The sequence below is a fragment of the Astatotilapia calliptera genome, chromosome 1 (assembly GCF_964374335.1).
Source record: "Astatotilapia calliptera chromosome 1, fAstCal68.1, whole genome shotgun sequence".
Taxonomy (NCBI): domain Eukaryota; kingdom Metazoa; phylum Chordata; class Actinopteri; order Cichliformes; family Cichlidae; genus Astatotilapia; species Astatotilapia calliptera.
In genome coordinates this window covers 25,256,414-25,270,657 of record NC_137422.1, presented here as the reverse complement: position 1 = coordinate 25,270,657, position 14,244 = coordinate 25,256,414, and the positions used below count along the sequence as shown (strand labels likewise).

The following is a 14,244-nucleotide window of genomic DNA, read 5'->3' as shown; positions in this document are numbered from 1 at the left end:
AGTTGCACACCGACATACCTGTTAGTAACTTGCTAGTAGCACATTCACAGTTTCCTGCTGTTGCTTTTGAATGACTGGCTCTCTTGAAGCTTTTTGTGGCTAAGTGTCCCACTCAAGGGCAACTAAAGAATAACTGCTGAAGGTCTGACAGTTCATTACTCATTAAATTTCATCACTCGGCTTCTATTAACTCGTGTGGTTATTTAAGGCATAACATCCCTGGTCTGATTAAAAGCTACATGTACTTTATAAAACAAAAACACAAAGAGATTTGCTTTAGAGACTAGAAAAGCCAGCAAACCAAAATAAAAGTCACCTATATAGAAATCCATATTCAACAAGTCCAGACTCTTTGTTGACTCACAATTAGGGGGGTTATGACCCCCCCCCCCCCCCCCCCAAATAATCAGACTGACCAATATAACCCCCCCAATAAAATGATGAATTATCTTTCATAAATAGGCTGTTGGTTTTCTTTACTCATTTCAGGTATTACCAGCAAAATAGCTGCATGTTTAATCCATGTTGATCCATCTACTGTCCATTGAAGCCACATCGGAAATGGTCTCAGTGGAAGAGTGGCTGTCAATACCCCATTCTTAAGGAAAGCAAGCAGGGAGAAAAGGCAGAGATATTACACAAGAAGTAAATATCTGTGAAAAGGGGTTATACAGAGTAATGAATCCAAAAAATTGTGTTTACAGCCATCTGTAAAACACAGTAGAGGCTTAGTCATGGCTTGGGGTGATTCACCGTGTCTTTGGGGATCTTGTCAAACTTGATAGAATCATAAACATAGTAAAGTATCTCATGTGATATCATGCAATACCATCTATAAAGCATCTGATTGGTAACTGCTTTATTTTTCAGCATGACAGTGATCCCAAACATACTGCAGAAAAAGTACTGAACAGAAAAACACACAATAGAACACAGTCAGTCATGGGCTGGTCTCCCCAAAGCCCGCATCTAAATATTACTGAAGCATCATAGGATCATATAGGATAGGATTATCTTGACAGAGAGCAGAATAAAAGCCAGCCAACATCCAAAGAAGAGCTTTGAATGTCCTTCAAGAATTCCGACAAACTATTTCTGAAGACTACTTAAATATAATAAAAGAACCCTTGCCTAAGAGAGTTCAAGATATGTTGAAGAACAAAGGTGGTCATACAAAATATTGTTTTTCAAGCTCACTGGAATTGTAAAAACAATGTCTTTGCCTTATATACTATATTTTTATGTATGTTTGCAGATGTTTACCTATTTTCAATATTCTTAGCAAAATATAAAGAAATTAGGGGCGACTCAAGACCTTTGCAAACTACTGTACAGTTGTGTGCCAAGTGCAAAGATTTGAATTGCATGAACAGATGGGATGTAATGATTGTGCAAATCGTGTTCTCATCCACATTAAATTTTGTAAAAGGCAGTGAATAACCTTGGCTCTGAAAGTAAGGAAGAGATTCTGCTCAGCAGGGCAACGAGACAAAATGCTTTCATCACACCTGCTGGTTTACTGTTCTGCTATCTAAACTCTGTTCCTTTCCTTCCCCATCATCCATCCATCAACACAGCAGTAAATGCACAGAGCATAGCCACTCTCCATTTGTCAGTGCCTATCAGAAACGGTTGCATGCCCATTACAAGCCTGCTGACCCCTCTGAAGTCTAAAATAAACTCTGGGGTGTTGCAAGAAAAATGTCACAAATGATAAAATATAGCCTATACCACCCGAGAAAGATTAAGAAGCAAAGAAACAGAGGGATTACATCAAGTCTTCACTTTTTATCATCCAGTGGTGTCATTGTCATGTTTTTATTTCAAAGCCTGAGAACTGCCTGAAACAGATATGCTTTGGATGAAAAAAAGGCACAGGAGCAAAAAGGGCAGAAAAGAAGGTGAAGAAGATAACAAGAGACGGAGGCAGTAAGTTATCAGAAGAAAATATTTTATTTCTCAGCCTGTTATTGAGACACATGAGGTCAAAATACAACAAACCAGAAGATGGATTAAAAAATTATAAGCTATGTGTCTATGTTTTTCAGACTAGCACTCATTTCAGTGTTTCTTTTTTTCTGTTTTTCTTCAGGAAATGGCAGAGAAAACCCAGAACTAAAGCAGTGAAGCGCTTCTGCGGTTGAGGATTTGTTTTCGGAGGTATTAAATGCTTAACCAATAAAGCAATAGAAGAATACCTGTAAATGATTACCATAGCAGTTCTGCACTGACTTTAAGCTTATTCATTTGAACTAAAAGTGTAAAAAGTGAGCAGGAGTATGGATATAGCAAGTAAAAATAAAAGAATACAGACAAAAGAAACAGCTGAGTTTCAATCAGAATTAACAAATCAGTCTGGTATTCAATACAAACCTGTAGTCCAATGTACTTTATCCTAAGAATTGCAAGAAAACTGGATATGTAGAGCACTACAATTTTGTGTAGGAACATTTTGCTGTTGTGTAATTAATTAAAAATATTGTTGTGGTGGGTTTGAGCAAAACACTAAATGACTGTAGTCTGTACCAAATGGTGGCCAAACTAAATGACCAACTGCCATCTCAACAGACAGCTCCATGGGTTTTACATATTTATGTATCTATGTAGTAAGTATAGGGTCACTCTGTCCTGCTATCAAAAATTAATCGTTGTCTATGTGGAGCTAACAGGTTACGGCACTACAGCTGGGTTGCTTCTGCTTGGTGAATGTTTTTCAGATGTTACTGGGGGATCAATAGAGAGAAGTGCTGAAAAGATCTATATCTATTCTTGTTTTGCTTATAATGACAGTGTGGGGTTTTGTCCCAAGCATTAAAAAAGGCAAACGTACAAACATTATAATTTTTTATCATTTAACTTTTGTGTTGCAAGAAAATAGAGAGCAATGCAATTACAGAGAAGCTATTTGTGACTAAAGTTTTTCTTTCTTTCTTTCCAAATTAGTCACCTTGACAACCGTGAAGCATGCTTTGTTATTTCCTTTGTCTGTGTCACGGTGCACATGTCTTTCTTAAGACACTTAAGTGATGCCACACGCACACACGCAGTCGTCGCACGAGAGTTCAGTCCAACTATGTTAAATGCGTTTCCTCTGCGTAAACGTTCAATGACAAGAATTAGGCTTTTTTTGGGTTTTTTTCTCTTGTTTTGCGTTCATCACTCACTCGGTTTGTAAATAGCTGTGCCCCTGGAGACAGCTACACAGCGCTCATTCTGCGCTTGGCTTTCCCCCCGGACCCCTGCTACCCTGTTCACTTTAACCAGCTTCACGCGGTGTGCCGTTCTTGTAGAGCGAGCGCAGAGCACATCCCAGTCAGTCTTCACTTCTCCTCTCTCCCGTTCACTCCGGGATGGAGCTGTCCTCCTAGCGCAGCAGAAGTGTACTTCAGCAGTTGGCAACTTGGTTTGACGTTAAGGAGAAGCTGAAGCAAACGTCAGTTCTTCTTCTGACAAGATTTCTTTCACCTCCGCGCATTAACTTGGCTGTCGCAAATCTGCAAAATGACAGCAACCGGACTACATCCACGCTTTGTGCTCCTGCTTTGCTTCATCTCCACCGCGGCGTGCAATACGTTTGCATTCACCGAGGAGCCTTCTGACAGAGGCGGGAGGGCGGACGGGTATTGTAGTCGGGTATTACGGGCTCAGAGCAATAGGAAAGAGGGCAACAGCGAGTTTCGGCTCCGGGTAGAAGGAGACCCGGAGAGCTATCACCCAGGGAGCACATACAGAGGTTGGTGTTAGCGATATACGCGTAGTACGCTGCTTTCCATTGTGCCTGTGCATTGCCTCTAAGTCACAGTCAGCAGACTATGCAAACTTAAGATAAGTTTCTGCACAATCTACTTTTGATGCGGGGCGAGCGCTAAGATGATTACGCACAATCGCAATAAGCAGACGTGTATTTTAACTACTAAAAGATTAACGAGAGATCATTTTAAATCTGATTTGAACATCTGTGAGCAAATAGAGTGCCTAAAATAGTTTTGTATGATCAAAATTTTAAGAAGGCTTTTTTCTGAGAAAGCTAAATCCCTCTATGAACTCTTGCGTGCTTTTGGTGTTGTGTTCCATACTTAACAAGTTTCTTGAAAGCCAGCCCCGGATTTCTCTCTCTCTCTCTTTTCCTAAAAGGAAAGTTTTTGGGTGCAGTAAATGGGCATGTGCCATCTGCTCTGTGATTTCTAGTCTCCTGCCCTTCTGGTTCCGACAATGTGTTGCGCTGCAGTTGGATCATTGCTGCCTGCTTTAATTCCAACTACTTTTTGTTTAGCAATCAAAATGACAACTGCATTATTTTAAATGTTTGAATGATTTAGCTTCAGTTTAAATCAGTATTTGTTAATATCTAAAGACACCAATTAAGTTGCCGAGTACAGCAACTACAGTTTTCTGCAGTAACTCAACGTTCTTTAATGTTGTGACTGATTGTAAAAATGGGCAGAAATTCCATCCTAAACATAATCTGGCTAATTCGACAATCTGAGAAAGGCAATGTGCAAATTACATTAACTTTAGCTTGTCCTTTATATATTTGAGCTTAAAATATATAGTATTATTTATACATACAACACTACTCAAGCAGGTATTTTAACCCACTTTAATCAGGTATTTGGAAGAAGAACTGTAGTTAAGCTGCTCCCTGTCAGGTGATGTTGTCTTCTAATATTTTTTTGTTTCCATGTAGTGACTGTGACTGCAGCCAGCCCCTCCTACTTCAGAGGGTTCACCCTTATTGCCATGAAGGATGGTGCAGAAGGTGACAAAGACGAGGACTATGCTGGGAATTTTCAGGTATGGTAACAGCCAACACATATGGCTGTGTGTTATGGATTAGAAATTTCTCACTGATTAATAACCCATCCCCTTATTTGTCTAACATGTTTATTTTTTAAATTGGGACACAGCAAATTTTAAATTAATACTAGCCAGCATATTTCGCCACGCCTGCACTCTTCATACCATCCTTCATCTAGCATAACAACTGTGCATGACATGAGTGGAGAGACAGATATTTTCCTTAGACAGCCCTCCTGTCTTCACATGTGTCAAAGTGTGATTATTCTCACCTCACCTCCTCTAAAAGGCTTGATATAGCATGTGAAAGGAGCCTACTCTCAGCACATCTTCCCTTGAGCTATGCTTTGCTTTGACTGCTGGAAGGTGTGTGTAGAGTTTGAGAAGCCATCTATTCAAAAAGTAGGCATGTATGTATGTACTGTACAACAAAGTAGATGAGAGGGTAATTAACCTTTTATACAAGAAGGTCCAGCTGGAGTACTGTAGGGAGGAGGAAGAGAACAGAGAGGGGCCAAGAGTGTGAAAGACAAAAAGAGAAGGCAAGGCAACTGGTGCTGCTATGCACATGTGATAATGACCAAATAATTGTAATGCAGCGTGATCAGACAAGTGGTAGGGAAAAGACATGATAGTTAATGAAATTTCATGTGTATTTCCAATAATTTGTATGCAGTCTGTGTTACTACTATACAAAGGAACTACACTATAAGGTGATAAAATTTATCCATCCATCCATTCTATTCTGTTTATCCTTATCAGGTTTGTGTGTGTGTGTGTGTATGTTTGTGTGTGTGTGTGTGTATGTTTGTGTGTGTGTGTGTACAGTTAGGATGGCAGTTTAAAAAATGTCTAGGATTTAAAGATTGCATAAGATGACACAAAGGATTTGGAAAGAACTCAGCAAGAAAATAACTGATTTTAGCTTCATAAATATTTCATAAAAATCCTAGATTATAGTTAATAAGGCGTATAATAAAGCCATTATATCACATTAATATACTATAATAATAAAGAAAAACCCATTTCAGTCTTAGTCATAGCCAAATCCATATTCCTGTTGAGAACTTTTAACAGCATGTCTGGCTTTCTCCTGTTTAGCCTCCTGCAAATGTGTTCATTTTAACTGTTTCTTACATAAAAATCCACTATTTTACTAAACCTTTACGGTTCAAAGAGAGGTTCACACAGCAGTGCACAGGCTGCTCTGATCACAGTTACTGCAATGCTGTGGCACTCTTTGTGAACCTAAGCCTTGATTATGACAGGACATAAAGACAGGAACACATTGTTTTTGTCCTGTCTGCACCTCACAACTCATTACCCAGCATCAACACCACCAAGGTTCTTTTTTCTCTCGTATTTGTTGTTGCAGTTGATTTCATGACGTTTTTCTTTAATGCCAGCCTCGAGTGCGTCCCTCAGACATATGCCGGAGTGTGGCTTGGAGTGACGGGGCGCTAAACGTCAGGAGTTAATATAGGAGAGACTGCATCATTTAAATGACACTCACATCCCTCAGCACATGAATGGGTGCTGAGTGGACAGAGAATAATAGATAAAATGGATAGATGTTTGATCATTGCCTTTTAGATGTTCGCTTTAGAAGTAAAAAGAGCAGATGTGTCAGTACTGTGACCTGCTGCTTTTGATTGGACTCCTGCCGGGTTTTTTAGAAGTTTAAGGTCTCTTTCACGGCTGCAGATGATCACCTGTCTTTCCAAGCAGTCTGTGACAGAGCAGTAAAAATAAACTGCTGTCTAAAGAGATATGTCTCTATCATCACCTGCTCAGTCAGTCTTTCATACTTTATGTCTCTTATGTCAGAAACCTATATACACATACGCACGCACAGACACACTATTGCTCCTTTGTGAAAGAGCTCTGGGTGGACCAGCCCCAAGGAATTGAAGGAAAAGAAAGGAAAAAAAGGAAGCTGCAACAGAGGCTTTAGGCTTTATTTAACATACAGCTCATTTGAAATCTGCTGGTGTGCCCCATCTCAGCCGTCTTAGGACAGCTCCCGACTTGATGAAAAGCACTTTTATTGAGCTCTCTGGGGAGGTCAGCTGCCACTGTGTGTCTGTGTGTGTTTTTTTGGCAAGAGTGTACACCAGCAGGGAATGCTGGCGATGTCTGATGAGACATTACTTCTCAGCAGGGTGAGATAATAGGACAAGAAAAGGCAAATTGTCATGTGGCTGTGTGGCTATATGTGGGCTGGAATTGTCAGGATGTGTTTTGAAATTTCTGTGGCGGTTGTGCCATTTGCAGCTACTTTTCTGCAGCCCCTATGTTATTTTAGATTGTTGCTGAATGATGTTTGGCTCTGACCAGGGCATAGCATAGAACCAAGCACTTTCTTTGACACAAAACTCTTGCATAAACTCAGAAAACGCAACTCGAGTCTTCCAGTGGAATGTCCCGTTTTGTTAGTTTTCCTAACAGCCATTGTCAAGCTATTGGCAGAAGATCTGAAAACGAGGGAGTAAAAAAACAGGATCATAGGTTGTCTTGCAGCAAATTAGTCGCTTCTTTTTGCAGATGGTGTTCAATGCAGTCCCATGTGACTTCTCTGCTTTTAACATGTGGTGTAGTCCATTCAGGGCAGCCCAGAATGCCTGTTAGAAACCATGGGAACATGGAGGGGAGGGGGTGTGTAATCTTTCAGATCACGATCGGCTGCATACACATGGATGGCATGCACACACACAAAGCTCCCGGACTCCCCTTCTGACTCTCCGTCTAACTCTTAACACACTCTCTCACACACAATTTCAAAGGGAACTCATTCATAACGTGGAATGACAAAGGAAATTCTCCGCTGACAGCTTTATGGAGTGAGAAAGTTCCCTGCCTTTACTGCCCGGATGTCACTTCCTATCAAACAGATCCTTGGTCTCAGCGGTTGTGCTCTCTCATGCAGCCAACTCAACTAATTTTCTGTCCCACAGTTAAAATCATTCAGGTGCTTAATATCTCAGGTGTGGAGCTGAGTAAAGAGGGGAGCATGGATTTGGACTCTTCAGCCTAATTCAAGTCTGGGGACTTTTTTTAAATGACCTGAAGACATCAGAAGCGAAAGCTAAAGTGACTGCATCCCGCCTGTGCCCCACGTCATGCAGTGCCTCTGCTTCGGCCAAGAAACCTCACCTGGTGTGCATAGCTTTTATGAGCTCGGTTGGCTTACCCACAGGGATGTTCACACTGTGCTTTGATGCCAGAAAAAATTCTAGAATCAAGGTTGAGACTTGCAGTGGCCAACATTTGCCTGCTAGTCGTACAGCCAGGCGAGCCAACATGAGCTTGGCTGACATGATAGATAGTGACCTCCCTCTATTCAGGGAGGAGAAGCCCCCCCGGTGGTGGAGCCTTCCATAGCTTATTACTTTAACCAAAACTGCTGATTCGTTTCAACTGTCACAAGCATCTCTCCGCTCAGTAAAATAGATTGTTCTACTGCTTCTGTTTACCAGAAAATATATAAATATGCAGCACAGTCGGTAGGTTTGGCATCCTGATGCCACTTTATTATAAACAGCACCTGCTCACAACATCTTCTATAAATAGCTCTTGCATAGTTTGTAGCCACGATTTGTCCTGTTGTAAGAGAACAAAAATTGTTTAGGCACATCAGACATGTATATCAAGCCATTAAGCTCCCACATTACCACCCTTGGGAGATAGCTTTGAGCACGTCTATGTTTTTTAAGTGTTCCTTTTCTCTTTAATCCAAACACGTCAGCCTTAGAGCATTTTTCCATGATATCTGTAGCTTTTCCTTAAATATCTTTTAATATCTTCTCTGTGGAAGAAGGTTTTGCTCCTTTTTTGTGTTTTGACGCTATCATGGAACCCACAAAGGCTATCTATGTATCTATCTAAAAATGCAGTCCCCAAGATTAAAAACCTATTTTTAAGAGAGTCTTGGGCCAACATCTAGCACAGGTTTAAACCACGGACCCTCAACAACAGTAACCACTCAGCCAACATGCTGTTAAACTCATTACAGTAACTATTAAAGCTGGAAATGTGTTCTCTAATAACTAAAGCGTGTTTAAAGACCAGATAACTGATGGTGTAAGACTAACACGATTCACTGAATTGACTCATGTTTACAAAAAAAGTGTGTTTAATCTCAGTTCAGCTGTTAATTATGTTTGTGAGATCATGATACGACAAAATGTATCTGTGCGATCCAGCATCAAGAGAAGAAAATTACCTGCAAGTATTTCCAATTCTTGTCTGATGCATTTATACTCATTACTGATCTCTTTGTGTGTTTGTGTGTCGATGCTTTACAGATAATTGATGAAGAGGAAACACAGTTTATGACCAACTGCCCCCCTGCAGTGACAGAGAGCACTCCTCGCAGAAGGACCAGTATCCAGGTGTTTTGGACTGCACCCCCTAGTGGCTCCGGTTGTGTTTTTCTCAAGTATGTATACAGCAACGGCTGGTCAGCCTGCTTAGCAGAGTCAAGCCCTCAGCTCAAACAATGAAAACAATATTCAAATTTAGTCTACATATCCAGCCTTCTGTCAAAAATACGGGTAATTGCAGGTTATCCTCCAGATGTATTACTCATGTGAAACTGATTCATGTAAGCTGAAGCTAGGCTGATCACGTTTAGGCTGCAAAGCAGAATTGGTCCCAACTACAGTTTAAATATGTACCCGGAACAAGAAACTCACCGTTGAGGCAGGCAGACATAATGCTTCGTTATTGTATTGTCACAAGGAACTTTGCAATAATTAAAAAAATGCAGAGCAGCACCTTTATAAACAGCACAGTGTGTGCTTTCTCTCCTGTGTGTACACACTTACACTCACACCCCCACAACACCGCAACCATCGCAAACAGAATCCAAATCTGACACTCTGTAACTGTCTGTACTTACTGTGCTTTGCCTGACTTAATATAGCTTTATAAATATCTTCAGATATTTAAATAAGATATTTTTTACCAACACTCTTGCTCTCTCTTAATTTCAAGTCCACATCTAATGAATTAATATTTATACAAGTATACTAAGTGAAATGTAGCCTCAAGTCTCAAGTAAGCAGCTTTTCGATTTTATATAGATTATTTAGAACTAGGATTTTTAAAAGAGATTGATTTAGTGCAATGACTTTAGTTTAATTTTTTAACTAAATCCTTTCATTTGGCTTGATAAACTAAATATTACCTTCAGTAGTTTTATACCTGATATGCACCACTCATTTCTTGCTGTTGTAAGTGCTCTGGGCTTACTTGAACACAGAAGACTAGTCATGTTAAGCTGAGGACACATCATGACAGAAATCCATTTATTAATCCTGTACTTCACTGCGGGGAAATAATGAGAGTGCATGAAGTGGAAAGGCACTGAGGGTCTGTGCGGTTCACGAAGGCTTCTGATAAATGCATTATTTAACAGTTTGTATGTTCTTTCTCTGGTGTGTGATCTACATCTATCATTGTTTATTTACAAGGGAGATAATGGTTGAATTGTATTTGGTACTTAATAGATAAAGGAAACAGTTTAAAGTGTGACAGAGTGCACAGCCTTGAAAGAGATACTTAAAAGTGCAGAGATGTCGCTGCACTATCAGCACATAGACAATGCGGAAAGGAGAGAGTAAGAAGCTTACTGTTCAGAACACATGTCTGTGAAAATCATAATTACAGGCTGGCAGTGGGTATTTGTCTCTGCTCTTCACCCTGACTGCAGTAATGATGACAAGGTTTTTGCATATGCCACTCTGCTCGAATGCAGCGACTGTCCTAGTACAGTCTTATTGATATAAAAAGTGAAACTCTGTAAAAATTTTATGTGAAAGTCCCTGCACAAAAACCTCTTAGAGGGAGATACATTGCTGTTCACTGGTGGTTATTATATTGCACAACTTCCAGTAAAACGTTTGTGCATAAACAGGCACATACGGCATAATCACTGAACAGCAGAAAACAACATAACAATGTGAGATACCTTCCTATCTTAGATTAGCTTAGAGTAGACAAGTTTCATTACCAATGCAGGTATAGGGTAAATATTTGTTTTTCATTTTCTCCATATCAGGGAAGGTAGCTGCCTTTCAATAATGCTGTTGGTAAAATGTCATCTTTAAAAAAACAAACAAACAAGCAGACAAATAAAAAACATCTGGTCATGAACCTACAAGTGTGTGCACAAGTCTGTCTCATAGAAACTGACTCACATGTACCAGGAAATCCTGCTCCTCGTGAGTGGTTTGCTACAGTATAATTGATGGTCAGTTGCTGTCTTTTAGATGGAAAGTCTGAGCTTGGTGGTTTGGGTTTCTCAAAGGTTGATCCGTGATGATAGGGTTAGGCAAGGATGCTCATTTACCTCCTGAACTCAGAGCATTCATTTAAAAAATCTTACCATTTATTTTTAGCCTTCTCATAAGCTCAAATCAAAACCAAACTTTCCTTTGCTGGGTTTCTGTTGGTGTCTCACTCTTGTTTAACTAAAAATGATAGTATACAGAAGCGATGCAAAGATATATAGGCCTTGCAGAGTGCTATGAGCCTATTAGCAAATATAATGACCGTTATTAATGAAAGTGGCTGCTTAAAATAAGAAGCTGCTATATACGTGTTACAGTGTTCAAGAGAGAAATAATCATTTAATACGTTTTTTATTTATTTATTCCCTTGAGCTTAAGGGAATAATTGCTACTAGCCATCGTAATTCAAACCTAGTTAGACACCAAAAAGGTTTAAAAAAATGTCAGAATCTGAGAAAGAGTTGATTTTCTTCTCAGTCCTCTATTATTACTTTGGTGTATTATTATTCCTTGATTGGAAATAGAACATAAGAGACTACAAAGGGCTCGATAAATATAAAACTGTAAAAACCCATACCCATAAGTATCTAGTGACACAAAGTACTCTAGTCACAGTGGCATTATCAGACTGTAGTTCCACACAACCTGATTGGGTTCCACGGAAGCTATAACTAAATTCACTCCATATGTTGCTGTCACCACTGAATTTGCTACTATCTTGTCTCTTTCCATTTGTTGGTGCGAGATGTTTTATTTGTAATTTCCCTCTGGCATGCTATATGGATAGTAGTGTGGTATGTTTTGATGAGCTGTCTGAGTATATCAGTGATCTGGTGAATGTCACAACCACATGCAGCTGTCAGAGTGTGTTTAGCTCCATCAGCTAGATGACGCAGCAGATAAAGGATGCTTTGAGAACACTGGAAGCAGTCCTACAGAAATTAAATGTAAATACATTTGTCTTGGAGTGGATTTATGTTTAGGCATCTTGTGAGTTCTTCTTGCAACTGAGAATATGGATCTTCATTAATTTCATCTTTTTGTTGTAGCAGGAGCTGGTTGTAGCCCTAAAACAGTAGTCTCTGCTGCCCCCCCCCCCCCCCTTTTTTTTTTTTTTTACCTTTGCTTCTCTCTTTCTCACTGTCTTTCCTTTTTCTTTTTGTTAATCTCTCAGACTTACACTACCCGGAGACAGACACTCGTACACACACACACACACATTCAAATCAGTGCACTTTTGTGGTGATTGGGATCGGCGGTGGTGTGGATCCAGCAAAGTAAGATAGAATTTAAATTGGATGTTAAATAAGCATTACTCGGCCTGATTGTCTAGCCAGTCCAGGAAAGTGGGTGAGCAGTGAGGCAGAGTTTGCTCGTCTGTCTCTTGGAGATATGTGGAATTGGGGTGAGATTGAATTAAAGTGTGAACAATTAGAGAAGTGCTGGTGGTGTCACTTACCTTGAATCAGTTCATCTGTGTTATATGAGAGGCTATTTTGGCAGTAAAATCATACCTTCTTTCAAATACCATTTTAATCTTACATCAAGCAGGGATGTGAGGGAAGTGAGTACTCTCATGTGTAATATGATCTTATTGTCAGAGGTTCCCAAATTGTCTAACTTCTCAGTATTTGCCAAATTTTTAAGTTAGCAAACAGAATATTTTGATTAGAAATAAAAAAAGAAAGTACAAACTCAGTGCAACAAGAGTTAAGGGACCTGTGATCGCTGACGCAAGCTAGAAGACCTTTGATCATCGGAACAGAATCACAGACATGATTTCTAATGAACCTAACTACTGGAAACGAGAAAGGACAGGGGGAAAGATCGATGGCTAACTAAATAAAGGTTTTGGAAAACATTTCCAGCAATAATCTGGAGATATAGATTGAACCACTGTAACATTATTTGAAGTTGCAGGATGTCCTCAAAGACGTGCTTCAGAGTTAGTAAAAAGGTAATCAGCGGAAATTTAGGTTTCTGTGACAACCTGGACAATGTGAAGGAGACTGCATCCAGTCAGCCCCTGTGGATTATGTCCAAGAAAAAAAATCCTTTTTCTCTTCTCTTGTTCTCTTCAGCACAGCACTGAAAGATTGGTGGAATTTGGTCAGGATTAATACTGTGAATGCATAGCCCTGATGGCTGGATGAAAGCGCTAAGCCAGTGTGGGTTTGTGGATGCAAGAGTGTTGAGGACACAACATTTATAGAGAGCACAATGCATGTCTGTGGAAATAACAAAACACTGGCTGACAAGATGCCTCCCAGCCCCTAGAAGCCTGGCAAAAGAGGAATATCCCAGCATGATAACAATATGAAGCTTCTTCTTATTCTTTTGGCTGCTTCCTTTAGGGGTTGCCACAGCTGGTTGCCTGCCTCCATCTCCCCCTATCCCTTCTGTCACACAAACACACTTCATGTCCTCTTTCACTACATCCATGGATATTTTCTTTGGTCTTCTTTTTTTTCTTCTGCCTAGAAGCTTCATCTTCAACAACCTTTGCCAGTATATTCACTATCCTTACACATATCTCTACCAAACCATCTCAGCCTTGCCTCTAACCTTTTCTCCAAACATTTCAACCTTAGCTGTTCCTCTGATTTCGATTTCTTATTTCCCTGCCACCTCCAGTTCTGCTTCATGGCTTTCTGTTACTACCACCATCTCCAAACATCATCACATCATCGCAGGTGTCAGTATAATCACGTAAATCTTCACTTTCACTCTTGCTGCTATCCTTTGGTCACAGATTACCCCTGATACTCATTCCCACCTACTCCACCCTGCCTGCAATGCTTTAGTTCACATCTCTTAGCCACTGTCTGTTGCTTAGGATGGTTTGATCCTATCTACCTTCAGTACCTCTACTCCTTGCAGCTTCATGGTTATACCTTTCTCGCTCTCTTTCACACAAATTCTGTCTTGCATCTACTGACTTTCATCCCACTTCTTTCCAGAACATGTACCCAACTCCAGGCGCTCTAGATGCCTCCTGCTCTTTACTCTAACTATAGATCACAGTGTCATCTGAGAATACCATAGTTCATTGCTGCTTGACCTCACCTGTCAGCTTGTCCATTACCACTGCAAACAAGAAGGGGCCTAGAGCAGATCCCTGATGTAATCTATCCCCATCTTTAATTTATCTGAC

The 14,244-nt window shown here is 40.1% G+C and overlaps 1 protein-coding gene across 1 annotated transcript in view; it reads left to right on the top strand.

Annotated features, from left to right (window-relative positions):
- Window positions 1-3,041: 3,041 nt before the first annotated feature.
- Window positions 3,042-14,244, top strand: part of spon1a (spondin 1a) — a 58,148-nt gene continuing 46,945 nt past the window's right edge. The window contains exons 1-3 of the mRNA XM_026170007.2: window positions 3,042-3,733; window positions 4,688-4,794; window positions 9,102-9,235. Of these exons, the coding sequence (XP_026025792.1) occupies window positions 3,502-3,733; window positions 4,688-4,794; window positions 9,102-9,235 (473 nt within the window). The 5' untranslated portion in view covers window positions 3,042-3,501. The remainder of the gene's footprint in view (window positions 3,734-4,687; window positions 4,795-9,101; window positions 9,236-14,244) is intronic.